We start from the raw sequence: 27,934 nt of genomic DNA on the forward strand, positions 1-27,934 counted from the left end.
GAAAAAGGACAATAAGAAGGAAAAAAAGCTGAAAACAATCATCTCTACTTACTTCTCCTCTTGCCAACGTCTCCCTTGGAGGTGGCAGCCTCATTCAGCAGCACCATCCCCATGGTGATTGCAGCATCTGGGACGAGGTTGTCAAGGAAACAACACACTCGCATAAAGGGGAGGGAGAAGCTGGAAGTACACAACGCCCCAGGAAGAAATGCTGGACACATATACAGATCTGCACATATACATACATGTGCATAGAAGCACTCAAGCAGATTAGTGAGAACAGCAGGCACATGTGCTGTTATAGCTTAAAGGATATGTACAGGGTGTGGACACAATAATATGAACAATTGCACAATATGATGCAACCCAGTTAAACAGCCCTAGCATAAATACAGACTAATTAAAGGGTCATAACCTTCATGTTTGTTGAGACTGTCTCAGAGAGGAGTTAATTAAACTGCTAATTTTAAGGTCCATAGTTAATGGTGTACTGTATTGCATTATATGCTGTAACAGAAAACTAAAATTAAAACAGGAGAGAACTTGCTGGTAGGTCACTCCGCCTTTCCCTAAATGTTTTAAAAAAGGAGAAAAGGTGTTTAAAATAATCACATGAAGTTTTGTGTTAGCTTTTTGTTTAAGAGAGGATTAGGGATCAAGCGGCAACACAGCAGTTCTTTAAACTATTCAAATAAATCTGCAGTGGTACAGCCTTATCCCTGGAAAGAAAACATCATAATGGTTTCCAGGTTCAGTGATTTAAAAAAAAAAAAAAGCCCACACAGTGAGATGATGTTAAGTCAACTCTGCATACATAACAGACTAACTAGGAGATCAACACAAATACACTGTATGTATGCATAATACACAACCTTGATTTTAAAATACACCCATGCACACACAAACATAAATACAATAGATAGGCTAAAAAGGAGAAGTTGTTACTGCACCATTCAATATTCCAGGGACATGTGGCCATTGTACAATGAAGATCTCTTTACTTTTTATTTTCCATTTATCTAGATGTGCTACTTACAATAGACCTATCTTATGACAGTGTGTCCTTTCCAGATTGTAGCACAAATGGTGTGAAACCAGATGTGTCACATCTGAGGGTCTGTATACTAATACTTAAGCTTTAGAGATGTTGTTAGCTATGTTTTAGCTCATTTTATTAAGTGAATATGTTATTGATCAATTAAAACATAACTTCAATGGATATTCATTCCTCAGTGATGTTTGTTTGAGTGTGAGTGCAACTGTATTTTCTTTATGCCTGCTTCTAAAGCTTAGTGCCCCTTAGAAGAAGTGCATGTGGGAAAAAGAGACACGAATGAGTGAATGCACAAATGCACAGACAACTCTGATAAACATTTGTTTAAATTATCTAATAAACAAGAGGTGGAATTCGTTTACAGAAAAGAACCGGTTATATTTGATGCTACATGGTCATGTTCCTCACATCTGTAGAATTGTTACGCACTACAATAACACAGTTGCAGAATGGTAAAGCAATTTAATTCTGACTGAGCTGATTTTGAATCTTGTTGACTAGGAGATGAAAAAGTAATTGTTGCAAAGATAAAAAAATGTACTGCCAAGGTTTTTTGGCAAAAAGTGACTATGTGTAGATCTCTTCTGATCTATTATTTTCACTTATCTATAACCTGAAAATAAATTTTACAGTCAGTTATAAATGCTGTTCCAAGTCTGTGATTGCAGATCCAGCTGACCACAAGATCTTACTTTGAATTTCATCTGCAAGGATTTCTTGTGCTTACTTCATGTTTTACCATTTTTGGAGAGTTTCCCTGGTCTTCCCTTGTCTTGAACAGAGCTTAGACTGGGTGTGAAGCCACTGATGATGTGACTTGATTTTTTTTTTTCTGATTGTGATTTCTTGTGCTTACTTCATGTTTTACCATTTTTGGAGAGTTTCCCTGGTCTTCCCTTGTCTTGAACAGAGCTTAGACTGGGTGTGAAGCCACTGATGATGTGGACCTTGATTTACTTGATTAATTTCTCAGACTGACTGACTTACATTGATACTTCATTCTTGTACTATTTGGCTATTGCTAGAACTATATGTCTTGTTGAAATAATAATCAAAATATTTAATTATGAACAGTTCATACAAAATTGTGAACATCAAGAATCGCTCATTTCAACATCTGAGCTGTGATAAAATCACTGCAAACCTCAGCCTCACATAGCTTAGGACCTAATTACAAATTTTTCTCCTCAGCATGCTCTACATACAAATCCATGTAACTGAAAAAAACCTGATGGGGTGCACAAACAAAGACTACCACATGGGGAGATACAGAGCAGAAACTGAGGTATCCTCTTGATGAAATGGTAAATGACACGATAGGCTGGTGAGACACAAACACTAGCAATGCATCCAAGTACAGCAATGAAGCTGAACCACAGAAGGAGGGGTGGTTGCAGGAAGCTAATGATGATAATCAAGTCATTATGATAAATAAGGACCTATTAGTATAGAAATTCAGACCATACAACTGCATTGAATTGTAATTAGAAAAGACAGACTTTTCCCTGGGTCTGCAGACACTCTACACCCACACCTGTCTACAACAACAGAACATTAGAAATGTGTGAAGCATATTAGATTAAACAGATCACTGTGTCCTGCCACCACAGCAACTGTCCATTCTGGACATCCTATTGCCAATTCTGCCATTAATTGTACTGGTCATTGTGCACCCCAATCATCCTGGAAAATATTCACAACAGTCATCTCTACTCTACTATATCATCAGACTAAAAACTGGCATATATATATATATATATATATATAAACAATGGGTTGGATGCTGAAAGCTGTAATCCTAGTTTTCCTTGGCACCAAAATTTCAATCAATTGCTTCCACTCCACTCCAGTCCACTCCACTGAAACTACTCAAGTTTAGAGATGTCACCAGAATACCAAACAGGCACAAAGCAGAAAAAAACATCTGCAAGGACCAAATGAAATTCCATTTTTTTCATTGCCAAAGGCTGTGATTTACTATAAGCTCAACTGATCAAAATTGGAGGGACAACATGGCTGCATTTGTTTGTCAATATGTTGGTGTGTGAGTAAGCATGTGCATCAAAGTATTTGGACAGTCCTTATTCAGGCTCTTTGCTTCAGTACATCCAACCTGTTTAAGTTCCACATCTGAGCGTTAGTTTAGATGAATATTGAAAGAACTGTGTGTGAGAAACATGTAGTGTTCAAATTGTGAGGGTTCAAAAGTAATTTGACACTGAGCTACTAAATCTCTCTTGGGCAGTTGTGTGTTAGTTTCAATATTAGTTCATGCAAAACATAGCTCACAGGTAGCTCACAAATGATGGAGAGTTGAAAGTTTCCATTTAGATTTTGGAACTGTCTATTAATATAAGAAGTAAAAAGGTTATCATCCAAGTTAAGAAGAAAAGAATTTGGCTCAAAAACAAAACAAACACACAAACAAAAAAATGGCAAAACTGACAGTTGGATACAATCTAAAGAAGCAGATGGGCACAAGAAAACTAGAAAATGGCAAACCACCTGGTAGACTGAGGAGTACAAGTCTTGTGGATGAGTATAAAATCATTTTCACAGTGAAGAAAAACTCATTTATGGCTTAAGAGCAAGTCAAGAATGCTCTCCAGGATGTAGGCAGACATGTCTCCCAGACATGTCTCATGAAGTCTTAAGAGAAGACTTCATGACCATAACCTCAGAGGATTCATTGCAAGATGCAAACCCCTGGTAAGACCCAAAAACAGAGAGGCCGGGCTGCAGTTCACAAAAACATACAAAGAGAAACTGGTAGAGTTCTGGAACAAAGTTCTATGGACTGATGAAACAAAAATCAATCTCTATCAAAATGATGGAAAGAGGTAAGTGTGAAGAGAAAAAAGGAACAGCTCATGGCCCACAGCATACCACCTCATCTGTCAAACTTGCTGGTGGTTCTGTTATGGCTTAGGCATGTATGGCTGCCACTGGAACTGGCACACTGGCATTTATTGATGATTTCACTGCTGACAGATGAATGCAGAGGTATACAAGGAGCTTTTCTGTGCATTCAGCCAAATGTATCAAAACTCATTGGATGACGTTTCATCATTCAGTGGGACAATGATCCCAAACATATGGCCAATGCAACCAGAGAACCACAGGGTGAAAAGATGGAATATCCTTGATTGGCTGAGTTAATCACCTGATCTCAATCCAACTGAGTTGCATTCCACTTGCTAGAGATCAGACTAAAGGCAGAGAGGCCCCACAATTAGCAAGAGACAATGGTGGCTGCAGTGAAAGCCTAAGAGAGCATCACTGAGGAACTGGGAAATATCTGCTGATGTCTATTGGTTGAAGACTTCAGGCAGTTATTGACTGCATAGGATTTTCTACAAAATAAAGGATGATTTTGTTCAACTTTATTTATATCAGTTCAATTACGCATGAACCCCTAAACTTTGGGTACTATGTATATCTTTCTATACTGATATAAACCTACTCAAATTAAAGCTGATGAATTTAGCATTACTTTAATGTAGTACTCATTAATGTATTTCATATTGAATAGGCCTTAAAAACATCAAATACATAGGGTCTGGACTGTATATCTGTTTCTGTCTCCTAAAATGGTATAGTTATGCTGTATTTGGTATTGCATGTGTGAGGAATTAAACAAGGTTACATCCACGGGGAACCTGCGTCTATGACGGTCATAAAATGTGTTTACACCACCTGCACAGACAACAAGGTAGGTGTGTTAGCGTTTCAGCAGGTGTGAATGTGAGGTGTGTGTTTCATTTAGATGTAATCAGATGGGCAGAAAATAAAAAAATAAACAGTGTGAGCGTGGACAAACAAATATTGCTCTGCAGCAGGTGCGACCTTGGACCTGCTATTTCCCATGGGGGACGAGCACAACAACTAGGAATGAACAGTATCATTACCCACACACACACACAAAAGCACCAGTGCAAGTACACACGGATAGACAAGCAGACAGAGAAGTAGACAAACACTAACAGAAACATCTATCCAGCCAAACAAGTACACAAGCAAACACACATACACACATATACACAGACACAGCCTATCATCAGGGGTTGAATTTGGAACAAATCAGGCAAGGAGGTGAAGTTAAAAGAGGACAATCTCTTGTCTTTGCATTGTCTGTTTGTTCGGTCCAGCAGGTAGCTTCCCTATGGAGAATGCACACAGATGACAAAGGTTTCCTGTTGTGAAAATAAATGTAGCAGACAGAGAAATTGGAATGCCGTTTCAGACATAAAAAAGGTGGCTTCCTGGGCATTGTGTGTAAGCAAATGGAGAATTAAAGGAATTTGTTTCCAGGACAATCTGTTGAGCATTACACTGAGAGTGAAATTGCTCTGGATGATTTGCATTTTGCAGCACCATGTTTCAATTTATGTCAACACATGAAACACATGCACACACAAAAGCAGTGGTGAAAGGATACTCAGAAGAAGGATGATGTGAGACTCAGCCACAAACTGAGCCTGGCTGCTGCCATGAATATAGCTCTGTGGGAGTGAAAAAGAGAGAGACACATTAGTTGACCATTGTTATTTTCAACTGACAAAAGGTCAGGCAAGGTAACATCCAAAGTGAAACTTTCAAATTGAAGAAATAAAGAAAAATACAGTGAAGAAATGGAGAATTGAGTTAGGAACAGTGACAAGGGAGATGGTCAGGAGATTTCCCACAGAAAAGCTGGAAACACTGAATTATGTAAGGATTGGAAAATTACCAGTAAAGAGCATAAACCTTTTATTTATACTTAAGTTACAGAGAATAAATGTCATGGGAAAATACCACACAAATCCAAAATGGACAACCTGTTTCACTTTTAATTCTATCTGGTACCATCCCAAGAGAGAAACTTCTAATGAGCTTATGAAGCTAAAATGCTGCCCAAAATCCCTTTATGGTTTGAGTACAATAACTATCCTTGTTATAAACAAACCTACACTTTATTGAAGCCAAAATGAAAATGGTATTCCTGGCTTGATATAACATGATATGCTATGATACAAGCACATGATATAAGCACACACACAAGCACACATGGTTTTGGCAAAGCTATGAGGGAGAATATGTTGAGCAAGAATAGGTCATTTGCAGAACAGTTTAAGAGTGTTGTGAGTGCTACATGAACTCACCCATGTAGTCCGTAGGTGTATAGAGGTGCTACCTTTTCACTGAGTGGGCAGGCAGGTCAATCTAACCCTTCAGGAACACTTGCACAAAGACACACTTAAGATTGGATGAACTGTCAAACCTCCAAGTGCAGACTCCCACTGCTAAACTTGCCGTTACTCTACCACCTTCTCTTAATACATCTATTCTGCATTAATGCTGCTTCCAAATATTTCAGAGGACAAGTCCCAAAATCAGTCGAGCAAATGTCAAACTGTCTGCTTTGTTCCAGAAAACAGATGATTATTTTGTCTAGATCTGGATTCTCTTGCCGATACAAGAGATGAGATTATTGGCCTTTTATTGTGCCCTTTACATGATGCACATCCATTGACCTGGAATCAGTAATGTCACAGGTTGTCATTTGTCATTCTTCATTGGCTGTAAGAAGAGAAGAAAGCAGTGCGCTACAAAGAACACAGCCCTTTGTGTTAAGTGCATATTTTGTCTTAGTTATGAACTGAATTCATAAGTGGTCCAGAGTCATGTGCAGATGGTCTCTCCTCTCTCAATAGGGATAGAAGCATCAGACTTCATTTTACACCATTGGCTTTTTACGTCTATCACAATATAACACTGCTCTGGTGACATTTGGTGGAAAGATGTACTATTAATATTGATTTATATAACACTACTATTTTAGTATTAGTATTTGTCTTTGTGCCCAAGCAGGGGTGTATGTTTGTGTGTGTTACAACCAGTTTGAGTGTTCAGCCTAAAGGTAATTTTAGTTTCTTCTCCTTTTGAGCGTTGTTTAAGAGTTGAAACTAGATGGGATTCTGCTTAGAATAAGTATTTGGTTAGGGTTAGGGTATTGCAAATCATTATATCCACCAGTGTACCTTGACTCCAACAGTGTATTTGTATGTAAAGGCTAACCAGTATAACACATCACATCAATTTTCTATTTATCGATCTCAAAAAATGTAGTTACAGTCAGTACTAAGGTCACAGAGCTCCTTCAGTGAAATGCCAGTGTCTCCAATCCAAAGAAAGCGTCAGAGGCCTAATTCTACTGGCATCTGCCTGTAAGTAAAGGGGAGATGTGGAGAAACAGAAAAGAGAAGACAAAGTGGAAGTCTTGTGAAAACTGATACAAATAGAAGGAGGGAGAGATAGAAGAGGGAGGAAGTCTTTCAGCGTGTTTCACACTGTTGAGTACTTGCAGATTATTAGCATCTAGGTTTACGGCACATCGAGGGTGTCTTTTTCCACTTGATTGCCCCAATGTTCATTTCTTTCTCTATCAGACAGGAATAAGGATGGAAAGATGAATAGAAGATGACAAAGGAGGAGGAGTAAAGGGTGGACAGCTTTTTCTTGCTTCAGTGGAGAGAAATGAAGAATTTTTGCACTTGAAAGCAGACATTAAGACGACAAAGGCTCAAAGCTGAAACAGATCCTTTTGTCTTCAATACAAACCTGGGGTTTTGAATTGTTATCAAGATGCTTTCCTTATTGACTGACAAACCAAAACTCCTTTATTAGAACAATAAACTTTGTTTTGGATGTGCTGCTCTTTATTTGGAAGTTGGTGAAAGATTATTTCCTGCATTGCCTAATCACTCCTTGAGGAACTGACACTGCTGAGGCTCAGCAGTGTAAAGGAATGTATCTTTAAATCAAAAGCTAATAATATAATATTAATTTAACAAAATGTTAGATAAATTCCAGCTTATTTAAAACTAAAACTCATTAGCACAAGGTGTTGCTGATGCAACACTGACAGTAAATCCATGTGGAAAAACACACAAGCTTAGAAAGGTCTAACGCTTTCTGACACAGCTGTCTTTATGGCATCTGGGTTTTGGACAAACAAGAACATAAAATTTAGTGGAATGACTTGGGTGCTGATTGACTAACAAAGCTGTGAAGCACTATGGTACTACATAAAATAAGTTGTAGTTGGGCATTAAGATTGTTTGTATGTTGAAATATATTAAAATGTAACTTGGCAGATCCTGAAAAGCTTGGAAAAACCGCACAGTAATGAGCGACAACTGCATTATTTTCCAAGGGTGGAATTCTTTTTCATTACTAAAACTAAAACATTACTTCATACTATTTTTCAAGACACTGTTCTCTGCATGTTACCCCCTCAACACAAACACAAATTGCAGATAGAGGCTCCGAGAAAGAGTGGTACTTTGGGGATGAAAAATTCCTCAATCCATGGCTAGGCACTTCCAATTAATCTGATGGATTAGATTGCAGGAGTTCCATTCATTAGTGCACAGAGCTGAGGGTGTGTGTGTTTCAGTGTATGTAGCTATGCATGTGTATACTGAAAACTACTAAGTGAATGTGTGTTTGTGAAGTGGACTGTTAGGGAACATTTTTCTATGTGGGAAAAAAGTTTGTATGTGTGCGTGTGTGTTCATTAAAAGAACATATATCGAGGTGGTCTAGATGTAAAAGCAGTCACAGCTTGCTGATCTAACATGGAGATGAATGGAGGCGCTAACTCAACGTTCACAGTCTACAACTTGCTTGCTCTCTGACTTAATTACACACACAGGTTACCTACATACACAAACCTATAAATTTGCAGTCTTTGAAATATGGCCTGATGCTGGATATAGCAAGATATTATGCATAAGAGGATATGTTTCACATCTATTAAGTGAAAATTGTCTTGACAAATTCATCTGTTGAGACAACTACATAATAAAGATATAGCTTCCAATGCCCCTGCCACCAAATTACCACCATGCACTTAACTGATGTACATTACATCAACAGAAGAGTTGTGTTTGGCTAAAACAACTTTTTTATTGTCGGTGATACAAACATATATTTACCCCTATCTGTAAATGCTGGAATTGATCCTGTAAATGCTTGAATTGATCTAACTTTCATTAGCATGTGCCCCGCATCAAAACTGTGCTACAATGTCTAAGCACCTGGCAAGGGCAAGCACCTTATTACAGTCATTTACAGCCATTACAGCCATCTAAAGATTTTCAGGACTTCACATTTATCTGAAAGACTATAGGTGCATACCTTGAAAGCACATCTTTAAGAATAGGTCTATCTCTTGTTTGAGATAGAGGTAAATTGTGATGTTTTTTATTGATCTTTCAGCTGGATTTTTTCTCTTTTTTTGGATAAACACTGCCTAAACAGTATTGCAGAGCAAGCTAAGTTAGAAAGTTATAAAAGGCAATGGCAAGGTCATAACAATACTTTTTTTGAACTTTGACAGTAGACAGTAGTTTACAGTAGATGAAATCAGACCTTCTTCCATGAGTCACTGTGTGCCATAATACAGCACAGCATCAAATAAACTGCTTGTTGTGGGAACAGAATGAAACAAAAGTCTGACAAATCTGGAGCTAAACCTATTATCTTTCCAGCCTGGAGCAATGATTTACACCAGGGTAAGTGCTATCAGCCAAATTAGTGTTAAAGATTAAAGTTAGCAATAGTCTCTGTTTTTGTTACTGTAAACAAATTACAAAAAAAGACCAAAAAAACCAACAATATGTTTGTCATGCTCTCAGTTCAGCCCTAGGCCTATTGGATCCTCCTGAAGACACAGCTTCTAAAAATGGATCACATATTAACGGATTCAAGTTTTAAAAAGGCTAAGAAGTTTTTTTTAGCAAGTGTCACTAAAAACTGTTTATAACTGGAGACTGCTTTTAGTTGAGCATTTAAATACGCATTTGGTGCACAAGTGAGTTTTTATGGCAGCAGGATGGTGTGTGAGGGATGCACATCATCATAATGAAGAAACATGTCACCCAGAGCAACAATATATCTCACTGATTGTTGGTTTTGATGTTTAATGGGGTTTGTTGACACAAAGAAAAGTTAAACATATCAGCAGACTTACCCTTAGTAGTCAGTCTTACACAAACAAAGCTATAGTATGTTCATACTTTTGTTCTATAATAAAACCATTATAATACTATCACTGTTTTTGATGTAATTTTACCATACTTTCTTTTCCCCTTTTTAACAGCCTCACCATGGCTCACCTTCATAAATTTAGGCAGGTTCACGCTGTGGAGCTTTCTGGTATAACTTCAGACTACTACTGTTCCAATTATTCTGATGGATTAGATCCCCTTTTCTGCAAATAAGGTTGAAACATCAAGCCTGTTTGTCTTTAAATAATATATGAAATGATGTATGTGTGGAAGAATTGGACTGAGCTGGTAAATAAAAGCAAATTGTCTTCAATCCATGGGGATATATGATCATTTAACCTACTTAGAGCCAATTTACCAAATATTGTATTCAAAAGATACATTTTACCACCTATTTTGGCCAAAGTTAATTATTTTGCCATGAATTTCTGAAGCAAAAAATTTTACACAAGGAAATATATTACATGTCTTTAAAACTGCAATGTTGTTGAGGATTGTCTCAGGCAATTTCAAAAACAATTTGATTCTATCCAGCTATTTATTTACGACATCCCTGGGTGTAACACACATTTAAAATTCACTGAATAATGTTGACAGAAAGAAAAGTCTAGGAAAAATATAATCTTGGTGATGAGATTATTCCTCCAGAGGGTCTTGAGAAAATAGATGGTAAAAGGTTAGTTCAATCAAGAATCTAAATATCAACGTTAGAACTCTAAAATATGTCTAGATCTTTACCAAACACCTCCCCTGAGGTGGTGTTTTTTTCAGTAGCATGCTCTTAGGACCAAGTGAATATATGTGTGCACATTCTTTCCCATACAAGAACAAGGATGTGACCAGCCCGTGCATTTCTGTTTTCATGCACTCATTTGAATACATTGACATTAAAAAACCTTGTTTATATAAGAACTGCATAAAACAGCCCATTTGTTAGACTTTGAGGCAAATTAGGTGTCTGCACCAATGCGGGCGTATAATATGCATTTACATTCACACACACATACACATGCATACACACAGGGGCCATAGGCATCTCACATGTTTATTACTGTGCTGGCTCTGGCAAGTGGCTATCAATGATTTTCTCTATGTGTCACATCCGACCTTGCTAAATGTCACAGAAAACATACATAGACAGGAACATAAGTATTAATAAAAATGTAACAGTTGACATCAGTGATTAGGTAATTCCACACTGATAACTCAAAGTGTATGAGCAATGAGCATACTTCATCCCTGCTTTACCTAACTTGACCAGTGGTAAAACCAAACCACTGCAGTGTTAGCTGTTAATAGCTGTGGGCCAGATAACCTTTACAAACAGCTATATTCATCCTTTTCCATCCTGTATCATGTATTTCTGTGTATATTGTGTGTGGACGTGTGTTTGTGTGTGTTGTTTGTTAAAAGGTCAGGAGGTACTCAGACAGGAAGAGGGATAAATGAAAAGTCAACAAAGCAGAAAGAACAGAGAGGAGAAGGAGAAAGTAACAGAGAGGAAGAGAGATGGAGTGGAAATATGTGCTTCATTTATATAAACAAAGGATGGGTTTGACTGTGTGTGTCGTTGTGAATGGGTATAATAATAGGCGATCTAGGAAGTGAACCTTGCAAGATACTCTAGGTAAGAGTGTCAGCTAAATACCTTTAACATAAAATGAGAGCAGGAGCATGAAACAGGAAAACAAGAGAGAGGGATAAGTGTTTGCATGATGACACAACTAGACTGAATCAGACCTGTTAAACTGAAATGAACACATAAGCCTGTACTGAAGCACAATAAAGCTCAGTCATGAGTCAACAGAAAATGTTGAAAAAAATTAAGTTGAAGATAATTATAGAGTGGAAATAAAACCATTAAAATGTTTTTTGTTTGATAGTTAGAATATTTGAATTTAAATATATTTTAGTTAAAGGAGAAATATGGTGCAACACATCAATGATTTAATGTCTTACTAACCAGATCTGAGACCATATGGGGATGATTTATCCAGAACAGCAGAGGGACTATGGACAGGTTCACTGAACCCTTCCTCTGAACAAATATGGTAGTCTGTTTTAGGGATTCAGGTGATGCTTTAAAATCTCATTATCTACTCACTGTTTATGCAGTTCAATGTTTACACACTCCATGGAGAGTTCAGTTTAATTACCCAAGAGTCAATTAAAGCCATTTAAAACCTGTTTTCTGTTTTTTGAAAACATGTCAATCAGTAAAATGAAGGTGACTTTTCATTTCCTCTAAAGACTGAGTTTTATTTGTGTTTTGTTTTTCTGGGATATGCAGGGGATTTTCATCTGGTGGCAATGAACTGTAAAAAAAAAAAAAAAAAAGAAAAGAAAAAAAGAGCACACACACAAACAAATGCACACAAACTTGTGACTTCAAGAATTGCTGGTTCAATCCACAGACAGTTCGAATAAATCTGAAAAGAAATAACACAGATAAAGAAAAACTTGCCACTCTCTTATTACACTATTGAGGTGCCTTTGAGAAAACCAATTAAAATCCAGCTGCCCCAATAAACCTTCTCAGTGGCCAACAGCTCAAGTTGTACCAGTCATTTTTCAAGGGTGTGTGTGTAAGACAATAGGAGTAACTCCAAAGTCCAGCAGTCTAAAGACTCACCCCAGTCATACCAGCATTTATGACTGCACAATTCTGCAGTGAAATCTATTAACTACAATGGAATTGTTGCAATCCATGGATACCCTTGTGAAGGTAAAGTAAATCCATGCAACTTTGACCCACAAATTTGTGCCACTAATCAATAACAAGCTGTCTTGACGGTGCTGACCTTTGAGGAAATGGAAAGCCAGAGTCCAAAATAGAGGAAGCTATTGTAGCTAATTGGCTGTGTTGCACCGTCCACTTTTATTTTACCTCCTGTGTACTGTTCCGTAAAAATGCAATGGTTTGCAGACAGCCATGAGACAGGAGTAGATGTTAGGAATGCATCTTTTCATTTAAATGTACAAACTTATTGTCCCATTAGCAATTGGTCCAACTTGCTTACTAATCTAGACTGAGCTAACTGGCTTACTAGTGAGGAAGTCAGAGAAAGTTTGCTAGCTCTGAGAGTTCTTTAATAACTCTTTATTTAATAGAATGGTGTGCAGTCCTGAGAACAAAATGCCAGAGGAAGTAGGAGGCCAAGGAATTTAGAAAACAGAAAGAACTGACTAGTGCTGGCATAGGTGGCTAGCATGTTAGCCACTACCTTGCTAGCTATAGTAGTTTACCCACTAGCGCTGTAAGAAGTCACTACATCATGACGCTTATAGAGCCAAATATTTTCCAGTGTGCTCCAACAGATGAGATGTTAAATGAATATTGATTAAAATATATATTTTAAATATAATTAGATATTTTCTCTTTTGTATTAATTCCCGAACTATATATATGGTTTGCATTTTGTCGCTGCGTTTCCTCACCAACACCAATCTTCTCTCCATTTCTTTCACCTCCAGGATATTTATGTTTAATATATGGTTTTTAATTAACATTTTCTGCTTAAAACAATGGTTCCAATCACTTTGTGTATGGCTGCGAGTGTGAGGTGTGAGCGGCAGAGTGGAAAGACAGAGAGCGATGGTCAGTATCTACTGGTCTGAACAAATATCCAGCCTAAAGGACAATTTATTTCACTGCTTCACTACACTGCTCAATTCACTCCATATCGGCTCAAAACACACAGATAAACACACAAGCATTCTCTCACTCAGTCAAATGCATACACACACACAGACACACACAAGGGGAGTTGTGCAGGTACAGGCAAAAAATAAAGCAACACTCACACTCACCAATGCACACAACACACTGATGCCCATGCATGCCAAAAGTCAACTATTACCAACCCAAAAAAGTGACAGCAATGTTTCTTTAAAATACAGTATGAAAGGTTAGCAGTAATGTAGAAGGGGTTGCTAAAAGCTGTCAACCAATCGAGTGAAATCAGCTGGAAATATGGAAATGTCATCAGCAAGTAGTGTGGAAATAAAGATGTGGTTGTTCATGGTAAAAACCATGAGAGAAACACTGACAGAGGGACTCCCCGATGTTGATGTCAAAATTCATATTTCTAGTCTCTTCCCTGAGATCCCCATCCTTCCAGACTGAAATAGCTTACACCATGTTAATACTAGAACTTCAAATTACTGTGTTTGAATGTGTTTTAGTATTTTATATGTAAGAGTTTGGAGTGGTACCTGTATACATATGGTTCGGTATAGTACATGCTTGTGCCTGTCATAGTGTGTGGATATGCTTGTTCAAGCACAACTGTGTTTATGTCCCATTTTGTGTGTATGTGTGTCTGGGCAAAAATAAGCTGGCTGTATTTTTTTGGCTGCACAGTGAGATGCTCACTACAATTTCATCTGCTTGGTTGTGCCATTCGTCAGTTGACAAATCCTTTCAATATAGTCTACCTGGCCTCGCTCGCTCATCATTTTAAAGGAATTACGCTGTCTGGGGGGAGAGGGAGAGAGAGGAGAGTGGGAGATTAGAGAAACGTGAGAGGAAGTAACATAAAAAAAGAGGAGGGAAGGAGGACGGGAATGATAAGACAGGTATCTTTTCAATATCATCTGCCCAGTTGAAGCCATTCTCTGTCAGAGGACCAAGAGTGGAAAAGAGTGAGAGAGCACAGGGAGGTGGAAAAGGTGTGACAGGAGGGGGGAAATAAGAAGGAGATGAAGGCCATTTACACAGGATCTAATGTTGCAATCCCTGGTGCTATTTTGGTTGAGTGGCTGCAAAATAACAATCTGGCCTGAAAGCTCAAGAAAATGTGGTTGTGTTAAAGCATGTACTGTATGTCACTGGGGTTATCAGTGAGGCCACTGCTGTTAAAGTGAAATGATTAAGATTATGAAATGAGGCCTAGCAGGCTGGTCCTGTACGGGGCTTAACAGGAAAGTAAAGCCTAATAGAGCCAACCATCAATAGCTTCACACAACAGGTTCACACAGTCCCCTTATTGGGTCTACCTGTACAATCCAAGGTAGCCCTGCTGTAACATCTATCTTTATGAATCTCAGGAAAATTTTGACTATACTTTTCACTTGACTGTTTTCAGTTGTTTCAGGGGCTGTCTTTGTGGTTTGAAAAATCCCAGCATTCTGGGTCAACTAGTAGTTTCACAATTTCAACGGGGCATACAATGGGCCTCCTGCCAGCTCCTCAGTCTTGCTACCCCTAACTGGCATAATTTGTTTTCTGCATGCTCAGTAATAAATCTTTTATAACCTGCTCACCTTTGCATTTGAATCAGATGCCTATGGCTATTGCTCCCTACAGTTCAGGAATTAATTTCTGTCTTTATTTAAAATGCTGTTTCAACACTTGAGTATGTCAGAGCTTTAATGCTGCCCTTGTCACCCTGCTCAGTTCATACAAAGGCAAGAACAAGAGAGGAAGAGAGGACAGAAGCAGCAGGCAGGTGTGAATGTTTCAAACTAGCTGACTGCACTTCTTTCTTATGAGGACTTTCACGTGGTATGAGGACAGACAGACATGTGAAAAGGTGATGGGGAAGGGAAGGCATAGAGAGGCAGCAGGAGGGGAAAAAGAGTGAGTCATTATGAGTACAGGAAGGAGAACATGGAAGAAAGACAGCAGAGATAGAAAAGTAACAAAATATATAATCTCTGAAATGTAAAATAAAAGTAGCACTATAAGACCTATCCTAATATCAAATATAGGTTTCCTTTTCGTTTGACTTTCCGAGTGTGTCTGTGTGTAGGCACTCCCCACCACTGTGTGTTTGTGTACATTCTGTAGGAGTGCTGGCCACAGGGAACACCAATCTTTTTCATTCTTTGCATGAGCTGAATTGACTTTTTTCACAACAACCGCATTGCTCTGTATATTTGTGTCTGTGACCCCCATGCATCACTCACTGTGGACAGATTTGTGTCTGTGCAAATGCACACAAGCACGTATCAGACAACATAATACAGTAGACGTATAATCGCATGCTTTTAAGGTAAATTTTCTTCTTCCTTCACTCACTTCCTCTCTCTCTCTTCTGTGTCCCTTCCTGTCTTACTCTTCACTTCCCCTTCTCTCCCTCCTCCCTAATTTTTGAGGATTTCTCATATTTTTATTTTAATTTCACACTCGAGTGAACAAACTTAAATGATGACCAGCAAAACTATATCTGCAAATGCTCTGTGCATGTGCATGTTTGCACACATATTGGTGGTATATGGTAATTATCCAGAAACACAGACTAACTGTATAAAATGGAGCAGGTGAGGCAGATAAATAAAAGATAAAGAAAGAAGACACTTTCTCTGCGTCCTCTCTCTCTCTGCCTGGTCAAAGATGACTCTGACATGTTTCTAGGGTGATGTTAACACACAATGACTGCTCCCAGCTGTCCAGTAACACACACACACATACACACACACTGACCCAGTGCTGACCTGTTTGCAGGTGGTAATAGTACAGAGTGTATTTTACTCGGGGCCAACAGCCTTACAGATGTTCCTATCACTGATCTAACACAGCCTCACTCGCCACAATGCAAAACAGATTAAAAAGAAGCTTAAAATATTATTATTTTCCTGAAAACGCATGTACCAGTTGTAGACAGAAGGAAGAAAAGAGGGATGGAGGATGACAAGGAATGAAACAAAACAGAAGGTAGTAAAGAGATGAAAGGTTGAATGAAAGGACACAAGTAGAAGAACAGAAGGAAGACAACAGTAAAAATGGATAGATGGGTTAATGCATGGATATATAGAGAAAAGAAAAAATGATGTAAGTCATACCACTTGTCCATTCTGGGGGTTTTTGTGAGCATAGGGAGGACCTCTGATGTGATTCCACATCTGACCCGATGTCATGGCAAAAACTACACACTATTACACAGAGAGAAAGAGAGAGAGAGAGGGGGCAAAGACAGACAGGAGAGAATGTGAATTAAACATAATCAGCATGGAAATATCAGTATTATTATCACGATTTTAACTGAGTCACTTTGAAATATATCCCTCTCAAAAAAATCACTCAGACATTAAAATCTAGGTTTTGTTGAAAACATGCAGACATTTCTACTAATGAGGTAAGGTTACTCCATTCAACTTCCAGTCCATTTCCCTAGCTTGTGAAGGTGTGTATTTTTGGTAGGGCATATATTTAACTTCTCCTAGTGTGTGTGTGTGCATGTCATACCAGTGCAGCCATGGCCCATCCAGTCTTGTTGTATATGAATTCCAAGTTGTTCCTCCTCAGATACAGCAGACCACCAACCAGAGAAACTAACAGAGCCAAAGCAATAGTCCCTGAATAATTAGGAGGACGGAAGACACGAATCTGGAGAGATTGAGAGAGAGAGAATAAAATAATTCATTCATTTTCAATCTTTAAAACCTTAGAATGAATAATCTTGGTACAATCTGAGTGTGTAAAGTATTGATTAAGCTTAAAACCGACAGGAAGCAGCAAATAAACCAGTCAAACTTCTCCTTTGAGGTTTGACTGGCACTCCTAATGACATCACCTTGTTGCACCCCCTTCATCTGCTATGGTTTAATGGCACATGAGTGGAGAATCAGTGTATAACGTTTAATATTCAACTGATCACATTTTGATGAGCCTCCATTGACATTAACATCACGGATTTACTGGCACAGCCACCACCAGAGCATCACAATATTTCGGTATTCCCTAAACTGACAACATACTGTGTTTGCTATTAACAGATGCAAGGGTAAAACATTCCAGAAAAAAATACAGACCACATATGTGTCACCTCTAGTGATTATATCACCATTGAAAATGTGTGTACCATCTGCTGCAGCGAAGTGTTATTGGATTAAAAGTATGTGTAACTCAGGGAGGAAGAGAGAAAGAAAAAGAGATATAGTTATTTCAAAAACAGCACTGTCTACTTTAGTAATTTTTATGTTTTCATTGTAGCTGAGATACAGTAGTTACAACAAAGAGACAGCAAGCTCTAATAATGGTGATGACTGTGTATGTAAGGACTGTACTGTAAAGTACATTAAGTCATTGTGAGTTTTTTTTTTTTTTTTTTTTTTTAAGAGATGGATATTATGCAACAGAACAGAAAAGAACAGCATGAGCTAATGTCGGATATGTTTGCACAACAGTCCATTCTCCTCTGCCATTCATTATTATTATTCTTTCACACTACAGTGGCACTTGACTTTCATTCAAGTTCCTCCATCACACAAATTTATATTTACGCATCTCACTATTTTTTGATCATATGCTTGTCCGTTCTTTTTTCCCTTTTTCTGTTCTCTTCTTTATTCATGTAGTAAAGTCACAGTGAAGAGCCTGAAAGCTAGCACTTAGTGTAAGTGCTCCCCTCTCCTTTAATGAAAGGCAGCCTTTTGAATCTAGAACCATCAACAGGAAGTCAGCGTGATCCTTCGACTATGTTTACCAGTGCTTGGCTGACAGGTAGTCCAGGGAAGAAAAAAATTGTAGTTGGACAGTCAAAGGTATGTTCTACCAGGGGCCAGCAACTTCAGGGCCTCCAAGGAAGGGCAACTAACACCCATGTGCATGTGTAACACCCTGTTCTGTGAAGCTTAAAAGGCTACAACATTACATCTGCCAGTCCAATGACTACGAGTGCTTTCACACCTACCCTGTTGGGTGCTGTTAAAAAAAAAAAAAAAAGATCCATTTGCCCATTTGGTCAGTTTGTTAAAAGAGTACTATATTTATGGAAGCTAATTTGGTAACCATGGTAACACATAATATGTTAGCTATGACTTCAGAGATTAGAAAGTGGAAGGGAGTTAAAACAGATGTGTGTCCTGTTTCTACCTGTTCATCAGTATTAATAATAATAATAATAATAATGAGGTTGAGTTTTAGTCTCAGCTGATAATGATGATGAAAACAATGGTGATGTCACCAAAACTGTCCAATCACTGCGTTGCCTGATGTGTTATCTTAATTTATGAGGTCCATATGACTTCATGTAATGTGGATTTTTTTGTAAAGTGGATTTTTTTCTTCCTTTTTTTAGCAAACTAAAAACCATGCTGGAAATCCTGTCTGTCCATACCCTCAGAGACACAGTGTGACTGTGAATATCTGTGTATGTAGTACCTGAACATCCTGTGCGGTCTGCAATCCACTTGGCCAGCTGCTCTGAAGCAAAGCCAATCCTTTGCAGGTCGAATGTATCAGCCCTCTTTGGCTTTCCCTTAGCTGGAAAATGCATGAAGGTTGGAGCGCTGTTCATGTTCAACTAGAGAAAAAAGGAGAAAATGACAGTAGGGATGTCAAGTTAATGTCATCTACAACTTGTCAAACATATTAGGCAGCATATCACCCATCGATGTAGGTACACCACAGATCGTAATATCTTAACCAATGGATTAATGGCATAGGCTTATATCATAGGTCTACCTCTCTCAAAGTTTTCAGTCTCCATTATTAATCATTCCTTGACTTAATACTCAGTTGCTTGCTGTCCTTAGAATTGAATTCTGAAACCTATTCTCATTTAGATTTTTTATTGTTTTATTCATATTAGTGATTTTACCTGACGTCTATACTTCAGAGTCTGGGCTCTATCTGTATTTTTCCATATACGTATGAATTTCAGTTTTATTTTGAGCTTTTCTTTACATATTTATTAACTGGTTTATTCTAAGAGTAAACCATGCCTTTATTACTTTTCACTTGTAATAATGTCTTTGCCCATTGAACACAGTCATCAGCCTATTATAAAATTCCGGTGTTAGCTAATGCTCAAAAAATTAAAAGTAAGTAATATCAGTGTTGTGACATAAATGTTGACACAGTATATATTCCTATGGTGCTCCATTAGGAACCTATTTCCAACACACACAACTGTGAGTGAGTGCTCGAGGTTTCTGCCTCTTAAAAGGAAGTTTTTCCTTGCCACGGTTGCCTAGTGCTTGCTCATGGTGGGATTTGTTGGGTGTCTCTCTGTAAATATTATAATATGAAGAGTACGGTCTAGACCTGCTCTATATTAAAAGTGCCTAGAGATGACTTTTGTTGTGATTTGGCGCTATATAAATAAAATAAAATTGAATTGAATTGAATTGAGCACACAGAACTAAATCAGCCAGCAGTTTCAATGAAGATATCCTTATTGACATAGGGCATCAGAGAACAAAGCTGAGCTGCAAATACTCACTCTCCTGCATCAGTGGCATTTTACAGCTGCACCATACCTATGAAGTGCTGCTCTTGGCTGAAAACTGCATTTGAACTTCATTATTTTGTTCCTGCTGTTCCAGCCACAACATCTCCAGACAGACACTCCTCAAATACATTACACAAAACACAATAAGACACTACAAACATTATAGAAAACCAATAAAGAAGATGTGTCATACGGATTATATTATATTATGGAGAGCTGTTCATTTGTCAAAATAACCTACCCAAATTTGATCGGCTTTGGAGTTGCACTATGCAGCTGTATCTTGTAAGAAAATCTAAAACTTAGGCCAGGACTCTGTATTCGGCAGATACTCATACTATGACCAGAACAATGACAAAAATAACCTCAAGATCATTAGATATAAAACTACACCAGTGTATTGTATTTCTATCATGTTATGTGCCTCTCTGTGTGTATGCATGTGCGCACTGATCTAATTACAAGACAGTAAGTGGGTGTGTGCTGGCTATCACAACTAATAGATAGAGAGGACATCTCCAATAATTCTATCTTTGCATAAATATACTTGTCTGTACAAATGCATTGCTTTGTTTTCTGTCTGTCCTCTTAAACATAAACACAAACACAAACACACACACACACACACACACACACACACACACACAGAGAGAGCTAAATAAAGACAACTGTATAAAACGGGAATTTCAAATGAGGTTGATTATCTCCTTTCTCCAAATCTGCACCCATCTTTCATCTCTCTCGTTTCACACCCATTTAACTCTGAATCCCAGGACTCCCTACAATTATCAGCAACAATAAAGTCAACTAGTTTACTCTCTTCTGTTTTCCCCAAGATTCCTGGAGAAAAATGGAGAGGAGGGGAAAAGGACAGGCAATGAGCAGAGAAAACAAAAACAGAGGAAGAAAGAAATGAGTGGAGAGTTGCTATGCAAAATATATTTCTCATGTTCCTAGAACTGTAAGAACATGTAAGCATACAAGTAGAAATACAAAGCAAAGGGATGAGGATGTAATTAACACTAGTAGACAGATGGATAGAATCATGAGATTCAAATAGCCTTGAGAAAAGATATCAGAGAAATCACAAGAAAGCCAGAGAAGAAGCAATAGAAGATAAAGAAAGTATGGCTAGCAGAATAGTAAGCTGAAAAAAGAGGGAGAAAAGAAGAAATATTAAAGATTATTTAATTTTAAATACCAGTCTATTTTTAATTGAGCATAGCTATTTAAAGTTCCAAGAATATAAAGTGTAGAATAAAAATGACAACAGGGAATTAACCTCTGTATTTTGTATCTTTTTCTGTATTTAGGTAACGCTGCTTGCAGAAAGCTGCCTGTTTTTGGTGCTGCCTGCATTTGAGAGTTTTTAACCTACTCAGCACTCAGCACTACTCAGCCACACCAGAGAAAAACACAGAGGAACAAAGTTTTCTAGTGACAAAAATGTCTCCAAAGTGAATAATACTTACGCTTACATTTTTTAAAAGCTTTTTTGTTGTTGTTTGTTGGGGGAGCACAGTCCGTCTCCATTTTGGTGTCAGTGGTAAATTGCAACACAAATGTATGTATATCCACAGTGGCAAAGTGACAACCGTTGAGCGGCTGTGCCTCCCATTGAAAACCTACTGAAGACCATCAATTCCACTGCACAGCAGTGTTTGCTTGTCTAACTTTATAAGCCTGTCATTCGATCAAAAATAGATCAAAAATAAAACACTGTTTTTATTAAATTTAACACTGTATGTATTATAATTAACCAGGTATTATTTCAGTCATCCATCCTTTTATGGGCGGTGATTGATAAGTAAGCAGCTCTCGTTAAATGCATGTGCATTTGAACTCTTTGAGAGATTATGCATAAAGTTTGAAGTTAATAACTTTTGAGGTACTCCTGTCTCAGGTAATTGAAAACTGCAAGTCAGCACAGTCTGAGAAAATGGTCCACAGCAGTGTCATTATCACTGTCAACATGGCGACCATTGAGCTCCTTCTTCATCTTACAGAAGAGCCAGTAGTCTGAGGGTTCCAAATCAGGTGAAAAAAAACCACATTGGGTATTTAGCACAGTCAAAACTACATTGGGCAGATGACAGCATGAAGGCTGATGTCCACTTTCTCAAGACTGTGCTGACTTGCAATTTGCAATGACCCAAAACAGAAACACCACAAACGTTATTAACTTCAAACTATCTGCAGAACTGAACTGCACATGCATGTAATGAGAGCTGCTCATCTACCTCTACCTTAGGCCACAAACTTATTAATCACCCTTTCAATATTTTTTTGTTGTTTAGTTTGTGCAAAAGAAAACTGAATGTCTTGATTTTGGCAAAAAAACAACACATTTGAATGTGTCAGCCTGGATTCTAGAAACTTGTTAGAGGCATTTTTCTCAATTTTCAGAATAAACAGCAAGCAAACATAAAAACAAAAAATATAATGTAAAAGAATTTTCTTCTCATGTGTGAGTCAAAAGAAAAGGAAAGGAAAACAGGACTGAACATGTGATGTGAATTTCTGTGTGAGTAGAGTGAAAAAAGTCACGTATCTACGTCATGCGTATTGTATCTGCCCTTTGTGTGTGTGTGTCCATGGATGCCTTTCTCCCACAGATTGCGTCTCCCTGTGTGTATGTATGACTTTTTGTGTGTGTACTTTATGCCTTTTCCTGTAAGGTTTTCTATAAGGTTGTTTACTGAACTACTGCTGACATTCTGAGGCAGCCCCTTACAAGCAGAAATCAGCTAGTCAGTGGATGGAACAAAGGAAGAGAGGGAAGAAGGAGAGAATGAATAGTAGAAGGAGGAAGAGCTGCTGAAAAGAGCCAGATTTGACAGGGTGGGAAGAAAAACTTTTTTTCTTTAAAAAACAGGCAATTTTACCACCTACCTTTTTGCAGCTATTAATTTAGTGGAGCAAATTACCTTCAGCAGTCTGGTGGGTCCTATGATAAAGCTAATCCTATACCAGCAAAACAGTAATTAGCTTTTGGTGTCCAATAAATTTTTCTCATACTTTTATCTTTGTCATATAAATCATCTTTATTTCACACAAAAAAAATCTCCAAAGCAAAAAAGCAATGTTTTGATTTACTAAGTTGGAAGCCAAAGGATTTTAAACCAAGCTACTGCAGTTGGAACAAGGCCTACTGGTATTTTCTGTAGACCTCACAAGATTGTGAATGTGTTTCATTAAAGTTATGGGTTGGGTGATGATGAGGCACCTACATAATGCTAGAAGTGTTATGTGCAGAGGGATCAGGATGGACTGGGGGCAGAAAAAGGAAAGTATCACATTAGGTAACAGTGGAAGTGACAATACACTAAACAATGATATACCTGTTGGAAAACATCGGCCCCCTCATCGTAGTCCACCACAGTGAAGAACAGCTTGTTGGAAAACGCAGATGAGTAACGCCAGGAATTTGCCAGGACTTGGTACTCCTCATTCGCCTGCCTATAAGATGGCAATGACACAGAAAGAAAAAACTAAATGTTTAATTCATGTTACATTTAGAAAAAACACTTGCACACTCAAGAACCGTGCCAAAGATTAAGATTCTATTCAAGACCATCTCTTCTGTGCCAAACAAAACTTTTTGAAAGGAGACATCACTAAAAGTAGGTGTCACTTAAGTTCTAAAAACATAATGAAACATAATTTCTGACTAATATTAACAGAGTTGTCCAAAAGATGAGTGACAATGTCAGGCTTTTCAAGTACCTGAAAAGAGAGCTGACAAAATGTGGATTCTCAAGTTCTGTGGAACTAATGCTGGAGAGCAAACTGTGATTGATTAAAATGATGGATGTGCCACATCAAGAAATTTAGATTTGCAGTAAATACTTGTATACTTTTTGTAACTTTAATTAGCAGAATGTTGTATTCTTTCAGAACCATGTTCTTAATAAGAATTGTAATTAAATTCCTTACTCATCTTTTAGCGGCAAATATGTCTTGTTTACATTGTTGTCAATTATGTTTTTACAAGTACACAGTTGTAGTTTGTCTTTTCAGTTCTCTTACATTTATACAGCTGCTCTTTGTCCTACAGAAGATCTTATTCTGCCATGGGTATAGGCTCTGAACAAAGGATGAAATGAATGCATTTATTCATGAAGAGACAAACAGGCGCATGAAAAAGGAGGACAATTTCATCAGAAAATCCACACCAGTGACCTCAAAAACAGAGAGATAGGGTAGATGGAGGGTAAAGAGAGGAAGTAAGCACTGGAACAACATGAAAATGTACACTAGATCCTTGTTGATGTCACTCTCTTCATCCTACATAGTGTTCATGACGTGTGAAGATACTACATTTTCATTTCTCTTTTCCTCTCCTCTCTTTTTAGAACCTGATTTGTCATTTAATTTCTATTACCTTTAACAAAGCATAATGAAGATGTTATTTTAACCAGCCATGGTCAAACCAGTCTGTCACCTTATCTTCCTCCACGACAAGATAAACAGTAAAATGTCAAGAGGCAGTCTTTCTTTTCCATGGTGTGTCTCTCTCCCTTGTTTCTGACTTTAGCTACATGCCTCTCTCCTTCTCTCTGACATTGTGTCTTATGTCAACTGCCTCTTGAGTTGGCTTTAATTAGTGGGAAATCGACTGTCAGGATCTGTTATGTGCAGTGATGTTACATTGTTATCTTCACAGCTAATATTAGGAGGGTCCCTTTGAAGTGTATACAGCAAAAGTCAGTAGAGATGAAGTTGAAACTCAGGCCAGCAGACTGTCTGGGATTACAGTGGTGTGCGTCTCTGTCTGTGAGCACCCCTCTGCTGGAACTGTCTAGGTGTCACTGAGATCTGGCTTTTATTGTGCTCATACTCCACGGTATTTATTCATTTGTCGTTTATTTGGCTTGCTTCCTGACAACTGTCCGAATGATAAAAGAATATTTTACTAATCGGGGTGAATGATTAAGAAATGGACATGATAATGGAAGATGTTAAACCACTTGTACCTGATAGTTTACACACATTTATTAATTATTTTAGTTTAATATTATCTACTTATACATTATATTGAATATTTAAATATTTTTGCTATTAATTTACAAAAGCATATGAATTCTTGCTGCATGTTTACACAACGTCACGAGACAAGCACTTATCTACTAAAATGCCTTTAATACAGCAATAATTTTAAAATGTACTAATTTTTCAGGATGTGTTTCCCAAACCGGACTAATCTCAACTACAGTACGTGAACCTCAAATTCAACTGAGAGTCAGGTTTGTGTGGAATGGATAAATGCCTTAAAAGATGATGACAACCAATTATTTGAGTCTAATAGCAGTCCCTGTATCAGTCTCACCAAGGCAAAATAAATTAACCAGTATAACAAGCTAGGGATATGAATTATTAAAAAATTACAGTTTTTCAATTATATGGTGAGAGTGAAAACAAAAATGCTACAGACCCCTCTGAACTCCAACAATAATGCAATGTCTTTTAGTATGACATTTATTCTCATTAATTGTATATATTTATAATTTACAGTATGTATTAATGTGGCCACTGTCCTCAGTCTTTATCTGTTTCTTGACTTGAAAAAAATGTAACCTCTTTTTCTTTTGTTTTCCTTATGTAATTTTGCACGTAATATATTAATTATACATTATGTGTTTTTGTTACTATCATCTGTGACATTGTGTTTATTTATTGAGTATAGATGTGCTGGATGTGGCAGTGAAAATTGTGACTTGTTGGTCTTGCTTTTGATCATACAGCCACTATGACAAAGGCTTTTTAAAGCAACTATACCTCAACAAAGCAGTGTGCCTACATCCATATGTACACAGCAAAATCAACAGTGTTAATTCAACACTTTTGCTTATCCGTTAAGGGTCGTGAGAGGCAGGGTACACCCAGTATATTTATACTTTCAACTCTAACACTGAAAATCTAACACTTTTGATTTTGCTGTGTACGTGTGCGTTTAAGTTTATGACTGTTTATATATAATGTGGGGGTGTGTTGTGTGTATATGTGAGAGAATCACTGTGCAAATTTGGCACTAAAGCTTATTTCAGTGTGCTACAATTGAGCTAAACAATATGTGATATTTAGTTTGCACAAGAAAGGGGAAACAACAATGCCACTGAAATGCCTTCTGTTGTAAAACAAATATGCCGTGCATATAGAGAACCTGCTTTCTGCTGGTGCTATGTCTCCTGCAAATTCATTCACATGTGATTATGCATTCTTGTTATTTTTATGTGATCAAAGCTAGAAAAGTCTTGCTCTTCTAAAATCATGCTAAACTCTACTTTTCTTGTTAGCAGTTACTAAGCAACAATAATACAGAATCACATTAGTCAAAAGTGCACAGAAACCTGCAAAATGTAACCTAGTAACCAAAGAAAAGAAATAAGAACAGTAGTTATCATTCCAGTAAAGGAAAAGGTAGCTTCATGAAGGAGAAAACTCTACTTCTGTTCTTAGTTTGGGGTTCAGCCTGAACTGTTGCATCACCATCTGCCATTTTTTCCAGCCCCTAGATAATTTATACATGATGGTACATGGTGTGAAAATACTATCACCATACCATTGATACTAAGCTTAAAAATGAATGTAGTGTGAAGACTGTCACTGTTGAGTATACTTAAATTAGTCTCCTTTCTAGTATGAAAGCAGTACTCAGTATGTAGTACGGACATGGGACAAAGCTTACGAGTGATGTTAGTGAGGACCTCAGTGATTAGCCATCTTTTTCACAGTCTGATGTTCCTCTTAACACAGACAGAGGTCACCATCTAACATCCATCTCTTGCTCTCTGTCTTTCACTAATGATGTGATGCTATCGCTAGTGTTAATAAGAGAAGTGGAAAGGGGGAGGGGGGGTACAAACAGACAAACAAAGAGAGGAGGAAGCAGACAGAAGAAGAGAAATAAGGGTAAATGAGAGCGGGTTGACATTAATGAATGCATCTGGTTATTAAATTGAAATAAGAGGGCAAGTTGGCTGGTTTAGTGTTAAGAGAGAAGGAGGAGAGAAATGGCTTCTGAGATAAACAGATAAATGTGTGTGTGCGTGTGTGTGCGTGTGTGTGTGTGTGTGTGTGTCAAGGGTTAGCCCACAGCAACTGGTGAGAAGATTTGAGAGTGTGCGAGTAAAATTGCAAACCTTGTACAACCTGCTTTGGTGGAATTCTTAGAGTAGGCTACAGCAACGAAAGAGAAATAAAAAGAGAGTGAGTTTGTCTGTGTTTCGTGATAATACTGTGAGTGTCTGTTCTGCCTGTCTTCAACAAAAATATATTTTACTAAGACAAAAGAGAGAAAGAGAGAGAGAGATACAGAGACAAACATGCACAGAAAGAAAGGTGGCTGAGAGGTGCTGACATGAGTGATGAATAAGTTATCTAATCAAATGACTGATGAAATAGAAGAGTGGCTGATTACAGTAATAGGCAAAGTCAGGATAGAGGAGGTCAGTGCTGATTTCATCAACTAGCTGGACTTCTAGTAGGACACTGGGACATGGGTCGACTACCTGCTTTACGCTACACAGGCAGAAGTTGCTACAACATACTATATACCATGCATCCCAATGTAATGAATGTTAAATGATACAGAATTTTTCTTAACTAAACAATGAGTCACAAGCCTTTCACATTAGTTTATTCCTTGA

General features: G+C 37.8%; 1 protein-coding gene across 1 annotated transcript in view; it reads right to left on the minus strand.

Moving 5' to 3' along the window:
- tusc3 (tumor suppressor candidate 3) overlaps nucleotides 1-27,934 on the minus strand; it is a 61,855-nt gene that overhangs the window by 8,779 nt on the left and 25,142 nt on the right. The window contains exons 3-8 of the mRNA XM_018664922.2: nucleotides 23,627-23,744; nucleotides 19,182-19,355; nucleotides 17,297-17,437; nucleotides 16,894-16,983; nucleotides 5,493-5,556; nucleotides 53-127 (exon numbers count right to left, since the gene is read on the minus strand). Of these exons, the coding sequence (XP_018520438.1) occupies nucleotides 53-127; nucleotides 5,493-5,556; nucleotides 16,894-16,983; nucleotides 17,297-17,437; nucleotides 19,182-19,355; nucleotides 23,627-23,744 (662 nt within the window). The remainder of the gene's footprint in view (nucleotides 1-52; nucleotides 128-5,492; nucleotides 5,557-16,893; nucleotides 16,984-17,296; nucleotides 17,438-19,181; nucleotides 19,356-23,626; nucleotides 23,745-27,934) is intronic.

The sequence above is a fragment of the Lates calcarifer genome, linkage group LG5 (genome assembly GCF_001640805.2).
Source record: "Lates calcarifer isolate ASB-BC8 linkage group LG5, TLL_Latcal_v3, whole genome shotgun sequence".
Taxonomy (NCBI): Eukaryota; Metazoa; Chordata; class Actinopteri; family Centropomidae; genus Lates; species Lates calcarifer.